Raw genomic sequence first — 13,445 nt, 5'->3', positions numbered from 1 at the left:
AGGCTGCCCAGGAGCCTCAGGGATCCACCTGTTTCTGCCTCCTGAGTGATGGGATTATGCACTACCATGCCCAGTTTTTTTTTGCATGGGTGCTAGGAATCAAACTCAGGTCCTTGTGTTTGCAAGACAAACACTTTACGAACTGAGCCATCCATCTAACCCCTCAAGGTTGTAATTCTCTTCAAAACTCAGTACTGGAAGGTATGGGTCCTGTAGCAATTACCTGTTTACTTTTTAGGATCTGTCAAACTGTTTCCCACAGTGGTTATACATTGTACACTCCTATTCATCCACAAGTTCCAAGTGCTCCACTGCCCCACTCACACTGTTTCAGCTGATGGCCATCCTGGTAGGTGGGAAACACTAGCTTAATCCAAAATCAGGAAGGTTTCCATCTATGCTACTTTGAAGTTTTAAGCTTTCAGTTCCTCCATGGAAGTATTTGATTGATAGTGAACACATCTCTGTGTATGATGTATGGAAGAGCCTCACATCTATTCTTTTATTTGTTTTGTTTTATTTGAGACAGTCTTTCTTATTCCCAGCCTGGCCTCAAACGGATCTCCCTGACTCCGCCTCCCAAGTAGAGTACAGGCAGGTGTTGCTATGCCAAATGCATTTCTTTTTTTTTTGGGGGGGGGGGTTTCGAGACAGGGTTTCTCTGTGTATTTTTGTGCCTTTCCTGGAACTCATTTTGTAGACCAGACTGGCCTCGAACTCACAGAGATCCGCTTGGCTCTGCCTCCCGAGTGCTGGGATTAAAGCCGTGCGCCACCACTGCCCGGCTTAAATACATCCTTTAGACCTGACAGCAAGCCGTTCCCGCACCATCTGTTGACAGGACTAAACACCTTACACCTTTGTCGAAACTCAGTTGGTCATAGATATATGGGTTAATTTCAGGACTCTCAATTAAATTTTACACCACCATGCTATATTTACTTTTTTCTTTTTCTTTTTTTTAAACACTTAAAAAAATTTATTTATTATGTATACAGCATGTATGACTGCAGGCCAGAAGAGGGCACCAGATCTCACAGATAATTGTGAGCCACCATGTGGTTGCTGGGAATTGAACTCAGGACCTCTGAAAGAGCAGTCAGTGCTCTTAACCTCTGAGCCATCTCTCTAGCCCTATATTTACTTATTTATTTTTCTAAGACAAGATCTCCCTATGCAGTCTTGGTTGTCCTAGAGCTCTCTATATACATCAGGCTGGCCTTGAACTCACAAAGATTCTCCTGCCTCTATCTCTCAAGTGCTGGGGTTAAAGGTGTGTACCATCACCGCCCTGTGATCTGCATGACTTTAATTTTATAAATCATTTTTTGGCATTATTTTATTCAGTAGTTCATCTTCAAGACTTCCAAATTTTATTCATTTATTCAGTTCATTTAAAGTGAGCCAGAATAAATTTGCTGTGGGGAAAAAAAGTTTCTAAAATCCAAAAGAAAAGCTGCTGAGCAATATTGTTACAGTTGGTCACAATTTTGTGCATTGCTACAGTAATTTCTAAAGTTTCAAATTCATGAGACTTCAGGAACCCATTTCAGAAGAGGAAATGATGGCAGGAATATCACTGGATGCTATGCAGCATAATATAAAACAGGAATAGATACAGGAAGTAATGATGTTTATTTTTCACTTCTTCCACAGCAACTTACATGCAATAAATACAGTTGTGTGCACAGGATTTTCTATGGGTCTCTTAATTGCATTATAAGGGTAACTAGGTAATAACTGCACAGGGATGTTTATTCTGCATTTTTTCTAGCCATCAAAGATAGTTGTCAGGGAGACTAGGCACAAATAGGGACAAAGAGGGAATCTATGTTGGTTCCCTATATTTTGTTGGGTAAAGCATAGTTTCCTTGCCACAATCTTGCATTTTTCCTTGTTAATTATTATCCCCCTCCCTTTTTTTAAATAGGGTCTCACTGTGCAGCCCAAGCTGCCCTCAAACTTACAATCCTCCTGCCTCAGCCTCCTGAATACTGGGATTACAGATGATTGTCACTTTGCCTGGCATCAGATAAGAGTGTATTTTTTCACCTTCTTTCACAATTTTGGGGAGCAGCATCACACACACAAAACCGAGAAAACCCTAACCTTGTTGGCATCCATCATCCAGAATGGATTACCTCTCAATACTCAAGCAGTTCCCAGGTGTCAATTACTAGAAGTCTGTACAGTTTTAGAGTCTGTGTTCCCAAGGTCGTGAGGAAAGGAGACTAGGGTGGCGCGGCCATTCCTGCCGCCTTCCGTCTCTGCGCCCCTCTCAGAGCTCCCCACGTTGGGCCCGAGTATCCCGAGGTTCACCACCTCCGTGGTCCGACGGAGCCACTATGAGGAGGGCCCGGGGAAGACTTTGATGGTTGGATCTGGATTTGCTGCCCCTTTCTTTAGTGTAAGGCACCAGCTACTTAAAAAATAGGATGTTTAATTCACCTCTTTAACAGAGGAAGACTGTTTAAGAGATGTGATCTGAAAATTGGATTAAACTCTTGAACTCTTATACAGATAAGATTGTAAATAAATTGACATTAAAAAAAAAAAAAGAGTCTGTGTTCCCAGAGCATTTGATCCTTGAGGCATCAATTTATTTTCAGAGTGACTTCTTCTTAGTCCTTATCTGCATTTTAAGATCCCTTATGACAATCACTCAGAGGAGATCACGCAAAGTCCAAATCCCACCAAGCCCTCTCACACACAAATATATATATACATAAAAAACACGACCGTGAAAACGTACAGCACACGCCTGCATATTAATGCTTTTGAGAGAGAGGCTTATGGTGGCTCAGATTCCCTCACCAGGACAGCCTACCATCAATCCATGACCTCAGGGGAAGGGCTTCCTTGAAAGTCAGCCTCAAAGGAATAGAGCAGAAAAATCCATCACTGACACCCCTGACAATTCAAATGAATAAAAACACAGAGGGTGGGTGTAACAAACCGTGTGATAGTCTCCATATGCTTTTCTAAGCATATATATACCTTCTGTTTCCATCCTGCTTAAAACTCAGAGAGAACGTCGCTTCCACTGTGGTCTGAAGTCCTGAAGTTCTGCTGTTCCCCAGTAGATGGCGATGCTGAACTCAAAGCTGCCATCAGCACTCTGGAGGGCCCACGCTATTTTGCGTCGCAAGTATTTTTTAAAAGTCATATAATTTCCCCCCTACACTATGAAAGTGAGTATTTAAGAAGAAAAACAGGTACTTGAAGGATCGTTTTGCTATCCACTGTCTTCAGTCGAGAAATTTCATCACATGTGACGTTCCTGGAGGTTGCTATCAAAGTCCCAAAATACGAAATGCATCTCGTAAGTCATCCACTTCATACAAGGGCTGTGGAGGAAGAGATACAAAATGAGTGAATGGCTTCAAAATTTAGCTGGGGGAAAGGAAGGCGTCTAAACCAAGTGGGTGGATTAAGAGGAAAGTAAATTGGGACCAGGACCAGGAAAAAGAAGGGGAAATTCTGGCCTGGAAGGAACCCCGTCTGAGGGGAGGTTAACAAAAGGAAGACTTGTGAAGAAGTCAGTGAAGAGAAGGCAAGAGGATGGAGTCTGAGTGAGGGCTCTGCCCTGGGGAAAGACAGAAAAGAAAACTGGATTTAGGAGCCCTCAAGAAGTCGCCATATGAAAAATGGGTGATTCAAATGAATATCTAAGAGGCTCCTGCTGTGGCTATCGCTCTATATAAATAAAACACTGATGGCCAGTGACCAGACAGGAAGTATAGGCGGGACAAGGAGAGAGGAGAATTGGGGAAACAGGAAGAAGGAGGGAGACACACTGCTGCCACCGACAGGACAAGCAGCATGTAAAGACGCCGGTAAGCCACCAGCCACGTGGCAAGGTATAGATTTATAAAAATGGGTTAATTTAAGATATAAGAACAGTTAGCAAGAAGCCTGCCACGTCCATACAGTTTATAAGTAATATAAGTATCTGAGTGATTATTTTATATGTGGATTGTGGGACTGCGGGGCTTGGTGGAACCTGGAGAGAAGCCCTCCAGCAACAGCTCCAGTCATGGGGCGGGGTGTGGGGTGGGAGTGGGAGGTGAGATCAGAGGAGAATACTCTTACCAAAAGGATGCGCCGGAGCTGTCTGGTTAGACGGACAGAATTTTCATGCAGTCCCTCCCAGGCTTTGAAAGATCTTTCATGATTTTCTACAAATGTATTCCAGCAGTAAAAATAGTCTTAGAAGAAGAAAAAAAAAAGTAAGTAAGAAGGAGGTGTGTTTGCAAGCACGCATGCACATAACCACAGTGCGTGGCTGAAGTCAGAAGGTCAGAGGACAGTGGTGTTTCAGGGATCGAACTTAAGTCATCAAGGCAAGTACCCCTCTGAGCTACCTATCTGGCCCTCTTTATTATTACTGTTACTATTATTATCATCAATGTCATTATTATTTGTCTGAAAAGGGCGGGATGCAGGGATCTGTACATGCTGCACCAGAGTTCCGTCACCGAGCGCATCCGCAGCCCTCCCAACTTCTGTTCCTCAAGTTCTGATCCTTCTGAGACTGGTGCCTCCTCGTAATTCTAGCTCTAAGAAGGCAGAGGCCAGGGAGTCGCAAGCGGAAGACCAACCTGGCATAGTGAGGCCCTGTCTCAAAAAACAAAGTAGTGCTTTTGACATCGAAGAGGAATTGAGAGTCTTTACAGAGCCCCCCGACCCCCCCAGCCCCACCCCGCCGACAAGCCTCACTCCGAGCTTCAGTTCAGACCGCCTTCTCCGGTGCACAACGCTCACCTTTGAAGGTCATGATCCCGATCTGGACCCCGGCGCGGTGCAGTCTCCGCAGCCCCTCAGGTTCAGCCTTGCGGTCTTCGCAGAAGTAGAGGCGCGCGGTGAAAATCCTCAGGCTGAGGTTGGGGTTCCATCTCAGAAACTCAGCCACGTGCCGGGCGCAGTCGTAGCAGGGGCTCCAGGAGGTGAACCAGGTGACGCGGTAACACCGGCCGGGGTCCAGGTCCCAGTCGGAGATGTAGCGTAGGAACAACAATTCCACGTGGCAGCCCAACTGGAGAGAGACAGAGAGCGCCGGTGACGTGACAGGCACGCCCTCCCACCCCAGGCCATTGGGGATGCTTGCGGGGGAATGTCGCAACTGGCTGGCCTGGAACTTGATTTGTAGACCAGGCTGGTTTTGAACTCAGAGATCCTCCTGCCTCTGCCTCCAGAGTGTTGTGCTGGGGTCAAAGGCCTGCAGCAAACTGTTAAGAGAGCTCTCACTGGAGCCAAATTTGTTTATAACACTGGCCCTGCTGGGTAAAGGAAGGCTGAGGATGTATGGGACCAAGGAGGATGAAATCAGTTGCGAGTGGGAGAAGAATCCTCATACACCTTGCGGGATTGCATTTGTGTAAAACTGCACCTTGACCACTAGGTGGCGCCAGGACAATTTGTAAGGAGGCTTAGGGCAGTGCCTGGAGGTAAAGTTATTTTGAGAGGTTAGAGTCTTACCTTGGCATACAAGTGGGGAGCAATTAAATCATGTGTGCGTGTTATGTGGTCACCGTGATTGTGATCATTACAACCGTAGTAGGTCCACTTCCTATTGCTGAAAATCGTTGGTCTAAGACTATGAAGAAAGCTCTGTATTTTACTCAACTCTGTTGTTCTATTTCCTTAGCAGTAAATTGAGCTGGTGTCGTAAGCACTGTATGTGAAATAAGAGAAAGGGCCCCTTGATAAAGCCGTCTATAAGTAAGGTGTGTCATGGCTCCAAGTAGGGAAGAGATTGTGTGTAAAATGGTGGTGTTGAGGTAAGCTACCCCATGAAAAGGTAGGCAGAAGAAGCTGCATAATAAATCGCCAACCTCACGGGGCTCTTCCCCGGGAGTCCCGGAGATGCCCACGGGCATGTGGAAGCCAATCTGCAATCCAGCGAACTCTCGAGGAAATCCAGTTCTCTCAGGCAGCTGAAGGACTGACCCAATTACCCAATGGACCGAGGCTTCTCTGTGACTCATGAATGAGGCTCACCAGGATAGATGTTTTCCTTGGCCTCTGGTCTTTGTGAATCGGAGGAAACGAGATTATTTGGAAAAACAAGAGTTGAGTTGATGTCATTTCTCCTATTTTTTTTTTCTCCTTGATTTTCAAAATAGTTCTAAAGACATGGTGTATTTTTCTCACTCAAGAAAGTACTTGAGAAAGAACCCAGCACTGAGGAATTCAAGTGTTAAGGGGCTGGAGGTTGTTATGTGTGGAGCTCAGGGGTGGGGCGTTTGTCTGGCAAGGGCAGGTCCTTCATTTCATCCCTAGCACTGTGAAAATTAAAATTTTGAGCCTGGCAGCGGTGGCGCACGCCTTTAATCCCAGCACTCGGGAGGCAGAGCCAGACGGAACTGGATCTCTGTGAGTTCGAGGCCAGCCTGGACTACCAAGTGAGTTCCAGGAAAAGGCACAAAGCTACATACACAGAGAAACCCTGTCTCAAAAAACAAAATACAAACAAAAAAATTAAAAATTTGTTTGTTTATTTTTTTTCCAAGACAGGGTTTCTTTGTGTGGAACTCACTCTGTAGACCAGACTGGCCTTGAACTCAGAGATTGCCTGCCTCTGCCTCCCAAGTGCTGGTATTAAAGGCATGAGCCACCACCACTGGGCTAAAAAATAAAGTAAAACATTCCCTAGTTCAAAATGCGCTTACTTTTTGTTTTTATTTATATACTTTGGATTTTGCTATTTTTCGACACAGGGTCTCACTATGTAGCCCAGGCTGGCTTGAATCCCGCCTCAGCCTCCCAAGGGCTGGAACTACAGGCATGAACCACCATGTCTGTCCTTTTAACCTTAATGTTTTTAAAGGTTATTTTTATTTAACGTGTATGGGTGTTTTACCTGCATGTGCCTGGCACCCTCAGAGGCTAGGGGAGAGCATTGGGTCCCCTGGAACAGGAGTTATAGTTGGTTGTGAGCTGCCATGTGGGTGCTGGGAATCAAGTCCAGGCCCTCCAGAGGAGCGGCAAGTGCTCTTAACCACCAAGCAGCCTCGCCAGCCCTCCTTCCTTCTTCTAGACTTAAAGTAACTCAGAGGCTGGGGAAAGACAGGAGAGCGTGGAGACAATTCTTGTCATTCAAGGAAGGCGCGGCATTAGGGTGCCCCGCATGACTGGGGAGGGCACTAACACCCTTCAGACCATGTCTAATGTAGGTGAATAGAATGTGAAAAGGGCCAGAGGAGGCGGCTGGAGACGTTAACCAAATAACCTGAATAAGTTCAGTGTGGTGGCATACGCCTGTAATTACAGCGTGCAGAGGCAGGAGGATTGCCATGGTGGGTCAGCTTGGGAGGATAGGCGTATAGGTGCTTGCTTTCTCTTCCCTCCCCCCCCCCAAATGTTGATCAGCACCAGGGACATCCACAGCTTGGTGTCGTGCCACACTTGGCCACCACCACCCCTGGTACCTTGTTGCGAAGGTAGCCAAAATCCAGCGAGAAGGAAGTGGCGCTGTCCCTCCTCTTCACCACGTAGCACAGGTAGGTCTCGTGCCGACCCTTAGCCCAGCGGACATTTTTGAAGTGGTAAAGAAACTTCTTTCGCTTCATCAGAAGGCTGTGTGAACGAGAGAAGAAATTCAGGGTACAGCTTCTCTGTCACCATGTTCTTCCTTCAGCTTTATTATTATTATTGTTGTTGTTGTTGCTGAAGATTGAACTAGAGCTGTGTGCATGCTAGCTAGGTAGCTCACCACTGAGCTGCACCCCCATACATACTACTGTCATTATTATTATTTTTTTTAAAAAATTAGGATTATTTGAGTTAAACCAGAAAAGATAGTCTTGCTTCCTTTCCAGATACCTGAGACATGCTCAGCTTAAAATTCATCCATCTTCCCAGCTTCAAAAATTGAGACCTATTGGGAGAGCCCTCACCCTATTTGGGTCCCCACGACAGCTGCCTTCTGCAACTGTCTTTAGCTGAGGATGACGTAAAATGGTCCGGTCTTCGGTCTTATCATTGTATTTTCAGCTTTTCCTCCTGTCTCCACCTCCGTATTCCACGTGGATCTCAAACTCCGCATGGTCAAGAAGCAGTCCTCACACACCCACGGCCTGCCCCCTCCCCTCCCCACAGTAGTCAAACTAGATAGTCGGTTGCCCATGATTAGTCCTTCCTCCGCTTCCATATTTAATTAATCGTGTAAATTTGTAATTTCTGCTGGGGGGGCGGTAGTGGTGCACCCACTGGGAAGGCAGGGGCAGGTGGATCTCTCAGTTCCAGGCCAGCCTGGACTACTCAGGGAGTTCCAAGGCAGCCATGGCTACACAGAGAAGCACTGTCTCAAAAACTAACAACAAAATAAAAAATGCACGTTCTATTGAGTCTCAGAAAAAGTATGGGGCTTTGACATTCTGAAAACTTCTGCCCCCCTGTCTCCCAGCTACCCCAAGAGCATCACAGAACCAGAACCTTCCCAAAGCAAGTTATAAAGCCTGGCGAGGGCCAGGTAAGGTCGCTCCTGCCTGTAACCTCAGCACATGGGAGGATTGCTCGACGTGTGAGCCCAGCCTGGGCTCTATAGCAAGAATACAGCACAGCAGTACAGCAGTTGCCTACCGTGTATGAGTCCCTGGATCCAATCCCCAGCACCACAAAACAAAAGGAAACCTAGAGAGGTCACTCTCAGCCAGGCATACGGGCAGACAAGTCCAGTTCCAGAATTCGAGCGGAGAGGAAGGAAGAGCAGGAGTTCAAAGTCAGCCCGAGGAAAGAAGTCATTCTCTTCCTTGAAGACCCTCATTCTATGGGAGTCCTGTCCTCCATCCAGGGAAAGGAACGCTGTAGACAGGCCTTGCCTGATGGCCTCCCTCCCTCTCTAAGCACAGGGTCACATGAGGTCATGCCAACTTACAAGCGTATTTCTACACAGTAGCCATCCTTCATTGAACAGAAGCACAATAAAGCTCCCCTTGCGTCTTTAAAAAGTGACATCTAGTTACTATTGTTATGTGCATCTTATGTGCATATGGACACATGCATGCATGTGGAGGTCAGAGGGCAACTTGGAGAGGTTGGCTCTCTGCTTCCATCATGTGAGGTCCAGAGATCACACTGAAGTTGCCGGGTTTGGCAGCAAGCACCTTCACCTGGAAGCTGTCTCCACAACCCTCCCTTGGTCTTTGGGTCTTCATTTCTGGATTTCCTTTGGTCAGCTTTGCTGGTTTTACTTTATTGATTTATTTTTGTTGTTTGTTTTGAGACAAGATCTCACACAGCTTCGGCTGGTAGGGAGCTTGATGGGGATGACTCCCCTGCCTCCACTCCCCAGGGCTGGGATGGCAGGTGTGTTCCACCCACTTGGGTTGATGCAGTGCTGGGGACTTAACTCAGAGCTCTGTGCATGCTAGCAAGTTCTCTATTAACCGAGCTACGTCTCCGGCCCTGGAGGTTTCTCTCTTTCTTTAAAAATAAAATCTTTGTGGGGACTAGAGAGGGGGCTCAGCAGTGAAGAGCATGTACTGGCTCTTCCAGAAGACCTGAGTTCTAGACCCAGCACCCACATCAGGCGGCTCACAAACACCTGTCACTCCAGTTCCAAGGGACCCAACACCTCTGGCTTCTGAGGGCACCTGCACTAACACACACACACACACACACACACACACACACACACACACACAGGAGAGAGACAAAAATAATTTAAAAAATCTCTCTCTATATATATATATATACATACATACATACATATATATATATACACATACATACACACACACACACACAGAAGGAGAGAGACAAAAATAATTTTAAAAAAATCTCTATATATATACACATACATACATATATACACATACATGCACACACACACACACATAAATACATATACATACACATATGCCATAGCACGTGTGTGGACATCAGAGTACAACCTTGGGTGTTGGTCCTTGACTTCCATCTTATCTGAGGCAGGGTCACTTGTTCACTGCTGTGCACCCCAGGCTAACTGGCTCACAAGCTTCTCTTCTCTCTGTCTCCCATCTTGCCTTAGAAGCACTGGGATTACAGTCGTCTGCTTTGCGACGACTTTGCTAAACCCCATATCATGCTTTCATGGCGAGTACTGCTCCCACAGAGCCATCTTCCCAGCCCACAAGTTTCTTTAAAGAATTTAAAGTCCCTGTTAACGCTGTGGGCAAGGTAACATGAGCCAGGAGATAACATTGAATGGTAAAAACCAGGGTCCCTCACTTGTAGGGACAGCACTGCCACACAGTGGTGCCGGGTGGAAGTGCAGAGAGCAGAGAATTTGTTAAAAAAAAAAAAAAAAAAAAAGAGCTCGTTAGGAATTTGAATACGGTTTTGATGCCAGAGAATTGAAACCTTTTTTCACTTTTTTTGGTTGTCGTTGAGATGTAATTTACATACTAAGCTCCTCTCACTTAAAATCTACAGCTCAATGAAGGCTCACACGTCCGCACCCCAGACTGCCAGCGTGATGAGCGTGGACGGCACTTCTAGGCTTCTTAAGTTTCTTCATTTCTATTTGCTGGTATTTCTCCTCCTACCCAGGCACCGCTGACCTGCTTTCTGTAAATGTAAATTATTCTACTTTTCTGTAATTTCGTATAAATCCCATCCCCTCCTTCCTCTGTGACTTCGCTCACTGAACATAGTGAATTTGATATTCATCCAAGTATTAGTAGTTGCTTCCTTTTTCCTGTTGAGTAATATTCTATTGTGTGGTATAGCATGGTTTCTTTCTTCATTCATGTGCTGGTTGACATTGGGTACGGACCGCTTTGGTGCTGTGGTGGAAAGAACTGCTATGAGTATTCACGTACCATCATTGATTGCATGTAGTTGACAGCTCACATTTCAATAATGCAATACAAGTCCCTGACTTTTGGGGAAAAATTTTCTTTTGATATATGGTCTTGCTGTGTGACCCATGCTGACCAGGAAATCTCTATGTAGCTGCAGCTGGCCTCCAATTCCCGATCCTCCTGTCTTAGCCTCTAACAGTAGTAGCTTTATTCTGAAATAATAATTTACTATGATAGCTCCATGTCTACTGTTTATCACCAGCTATAAAACCCCTTAGCAGCCGGGCATGGTGGTCCCACACCTTTAATCCCAGAATTTTGGGAGGCAGAGGCAAGTGGATTTTTGTATATTGGAGGCTAGCCTGGTTTACATGGAGAATTCTAAGCCAGCCAGGCTTTGTAGCGAGACCCCGTCTCACAACAACAATAACACCAATAAACACGAGCGAGGCTAAGCTCAGCATATGACAAGGAGCATATGACAGGGAGAAATGACCTATCTCTTGTATCCAGCCAGTTTTCAACATCGTGAGCATCGTCTCTTAGCAATCAATCCCCTTTATATTTCACTAAACTTTCTGTGCTATCTAGATGGGAAAACCTTTTCAGTGGATTGAACCTGGAACCTTGTACATGCCAGTGAGTGCCGTACTACAGAGCCATACTCACAGTCCTGAATTTTTTCCACATACTGTGGGTAGCCTGTGTATGTACGTGTGTGTGTATGTGTGTGTGTGTGTGTGTGTGTGTGTGTGTGTGTGTGTGTGTGTGTGTGTGTGTTGGGGGCTGCTATAATGAAAAAGGAGAGGTATCCTGGGAGTTTAGAAAAGAAGGATGTCACCCAAGTGAAAAAATTATGTCCGAACCACAGGAAGATATACTAGGCCAGTTCTGTTTTTGGATTCCAGCCACGGTGAGTGGAACTGCACAGTCCTGATCTGCTGATGGCGAGCGTTGGTCCACCACTTCCCTCAACCCCAGCTACAGCCTGTTTCCAGCTCCCTCTTCTCAGGGTGTCCCTGCCAGGGAGGGAGGCCTTTGCCTGTAGATTGACAGCTGCTGAGACAGCTGTGCTCCTTGAGGCGGAACGCTAGCTGCTTCCCCAGCCAATGCAAGACAAAGGGTTAAAAATAATCCCAGCAGAGTCACGGGCTGCCATCGCTAATGGCTCTGCAGATAGCTCAATGGGAGAGACGCACGCTGCCCTGGGCGCCGTTCGGTGCCGTCTCTCCATGTTCTCATTTGTTTTCCCTGACTTTCGGTCTTGCCTTGTCTTTGCATTTTGCTGCGCATGTACATTTATTTCTCTCAGCCCCTTCCCCATCAGGGCCTAGACTTCAGATTTGTTTTCAAAACCTTCCTATAAACTCATGAAGCAGTACTGTCTGCCCCCTGGAAACGTTTCTTTGAGGGCTGGGAGTGCAGTCCAGTGACAGAGCGCTCGTCTAGCATGTGCAAGCAAGACCCTCAATGTGGTCCTAATAAAGACGAGGGGGAGTGGGAAGAGGGAGAGGAGGGAGGGGAGAAAAGAAGTAAAAAAGAAGAAAAGAAAGGGGAAAAAACTGGAATCTGTAGAGCATCCACACTATCACTAAATATATTAATTAGCTCTCTATTCTAAATATTATGATCAAAATGGAACTGAGCTCGAGTGTATGGGTGGAGCATGGGTCTCTCACCCTGGCAGTAACAGGAGCTGATAACAGCTCCTCAGGAACTGCATGTAAGAGCCCCGAAAAGCTTCCAAGAAGTTAAGACATCTCTGCACAGATTAATTAAGCAGTAAAAATGCCACTAAGTGCCTAACAGTTGAGCCTATAACACTAAATTGCCTGTTTTAATGAAATTCACTCCTTACAATAGACATCATCGTAATGAGTTTCAAGCAATCATCTCAAATGTTTGGTATTTTTAAGAGGCATGGATTTCCTTACTATAGCTAAGTAATTCCAGTAAAGACTCCCCGTGTGAGTCTTAAAATGTTGACTGTTCGCCAATAATTATGAAAATAACCACTCCTGTTTTTAGTAAGGCATTGCTACAACCTCTTCATTCTGTGAGTCCCTAAGGGTTCGCTGTTATTGCCGTGAGCCAGCTCCAGCGCTGTCCAAATCTCAGGGTGAGCCAGGACTTCCTATCCCCTTTACAACATGGAGAAGAGAGAGCCGGAGGGAAGTGAGGAGAGGTAGGTCCAGAACGCGAAAGATAGATGAGATAGAGCCAGGATAGAAAAAGCTCATACTGACATGACAGGCAAAGCCTGCCAGACAGACAGACAGCAGAACAGGAGCGCACACACACACACACACACACACACACACACACACACACACACACACACACACACACACGAGACTGCCTTGTTACCTGTCCATATCGGTCTCCAGCGTGACTTTCTTGACTCCCTCAAAGTCTTCAGCCAAAGGAAGCTTGCTTCAAGCAAGGCTGCTTCAGTGCCGTTGTGTGACAGAGCACTGGCCCCTGGCATTCAAATCTGAGCTCACCCCTGTGGGCTCCTCCCCCAACAGCATCACCACCACCAGGTATCCAACATCTGCCTCTTGGGTTGGGTCCAGAAAAGATGGGCGGGGCTCTGGTAGGCAGAACCACATGGAAAATGATTCAGGGCCATTCTGCTTACTCCTCCTTTGAGGC

The 13,445-nt window shown here is 46.2% G+C and overlaps 1 protein-coding gene across 1 annotated transcript; it reads right to left on the bottom strand.

Moving 5' to 3' along the window:
* Positions 1 to 2,654: 2,654 nt before the first annotated feature.
* Positions 2,655 to 13,165, bottom strand: Aicda (activation induced cytidine deaminase). The gene is made up of 5 exons (XM_076566108.1): positions 13,158 to 13,165; positions 7,431 to 7,578; positions 4,765 to 5,035; positions 4,093 to 4,178; positions 2,655 to 3,347 (listed from the first exon to the last, which is right to left on the bottom strand). The coding sequence occupies exons 1-5, from the start codon at positions 13,163 to 13,165 to the stop codon at positions 3,294 to 3,296; spliced, it is 567 nt and encodes a 188-aa protein (XP_076422223.1). The 3' UTR covers positions 2,655 to 3,293.
* Between the last annotated feature and the right edge of the window lie 280 nt (positions 13,166 to 13,445).

This window comes from Peromyscus maniculatus, chromosome 3, assembly GCF_049852395.1.
Source record: "Peromyscus maniculatus bairdii isolate BWxNUB_F1_BW_parent chromosome 3, HU_Pman_BW_mat_3.1, whole genome shotgun sequence".
NCBI lineage: Eukaryota > Metazoa > Chordata > Mammalia > Rodentia > Cricetidae > Peromyscus > Peromyscus maniculatus.
Note: the sequence above shows the minus strand (reverse complement) of the source record. Positions and strands in the feature narration are given on the sequence as shown.

Bases quoted from the DNA above. Each gene is read 5' to 3' on its own strand.
- Aicda (XM_076566108.1), bottom strand. The intron at 5,036-7,430 runs GTACCAGGGGTG...GTCTCTCTCCAG, and splicing joins TTGGCTACCTTCGCAACAAG to TTGGGCTGCCACGTGGAATT. The intron at 3,348-4,092 runs GTAAGAGTATTC...CTTCCTCCACAG, and splicing joins AGCTCCGGCGCATCCTTTTG to CCCTTGTATGAAGTGGATGA.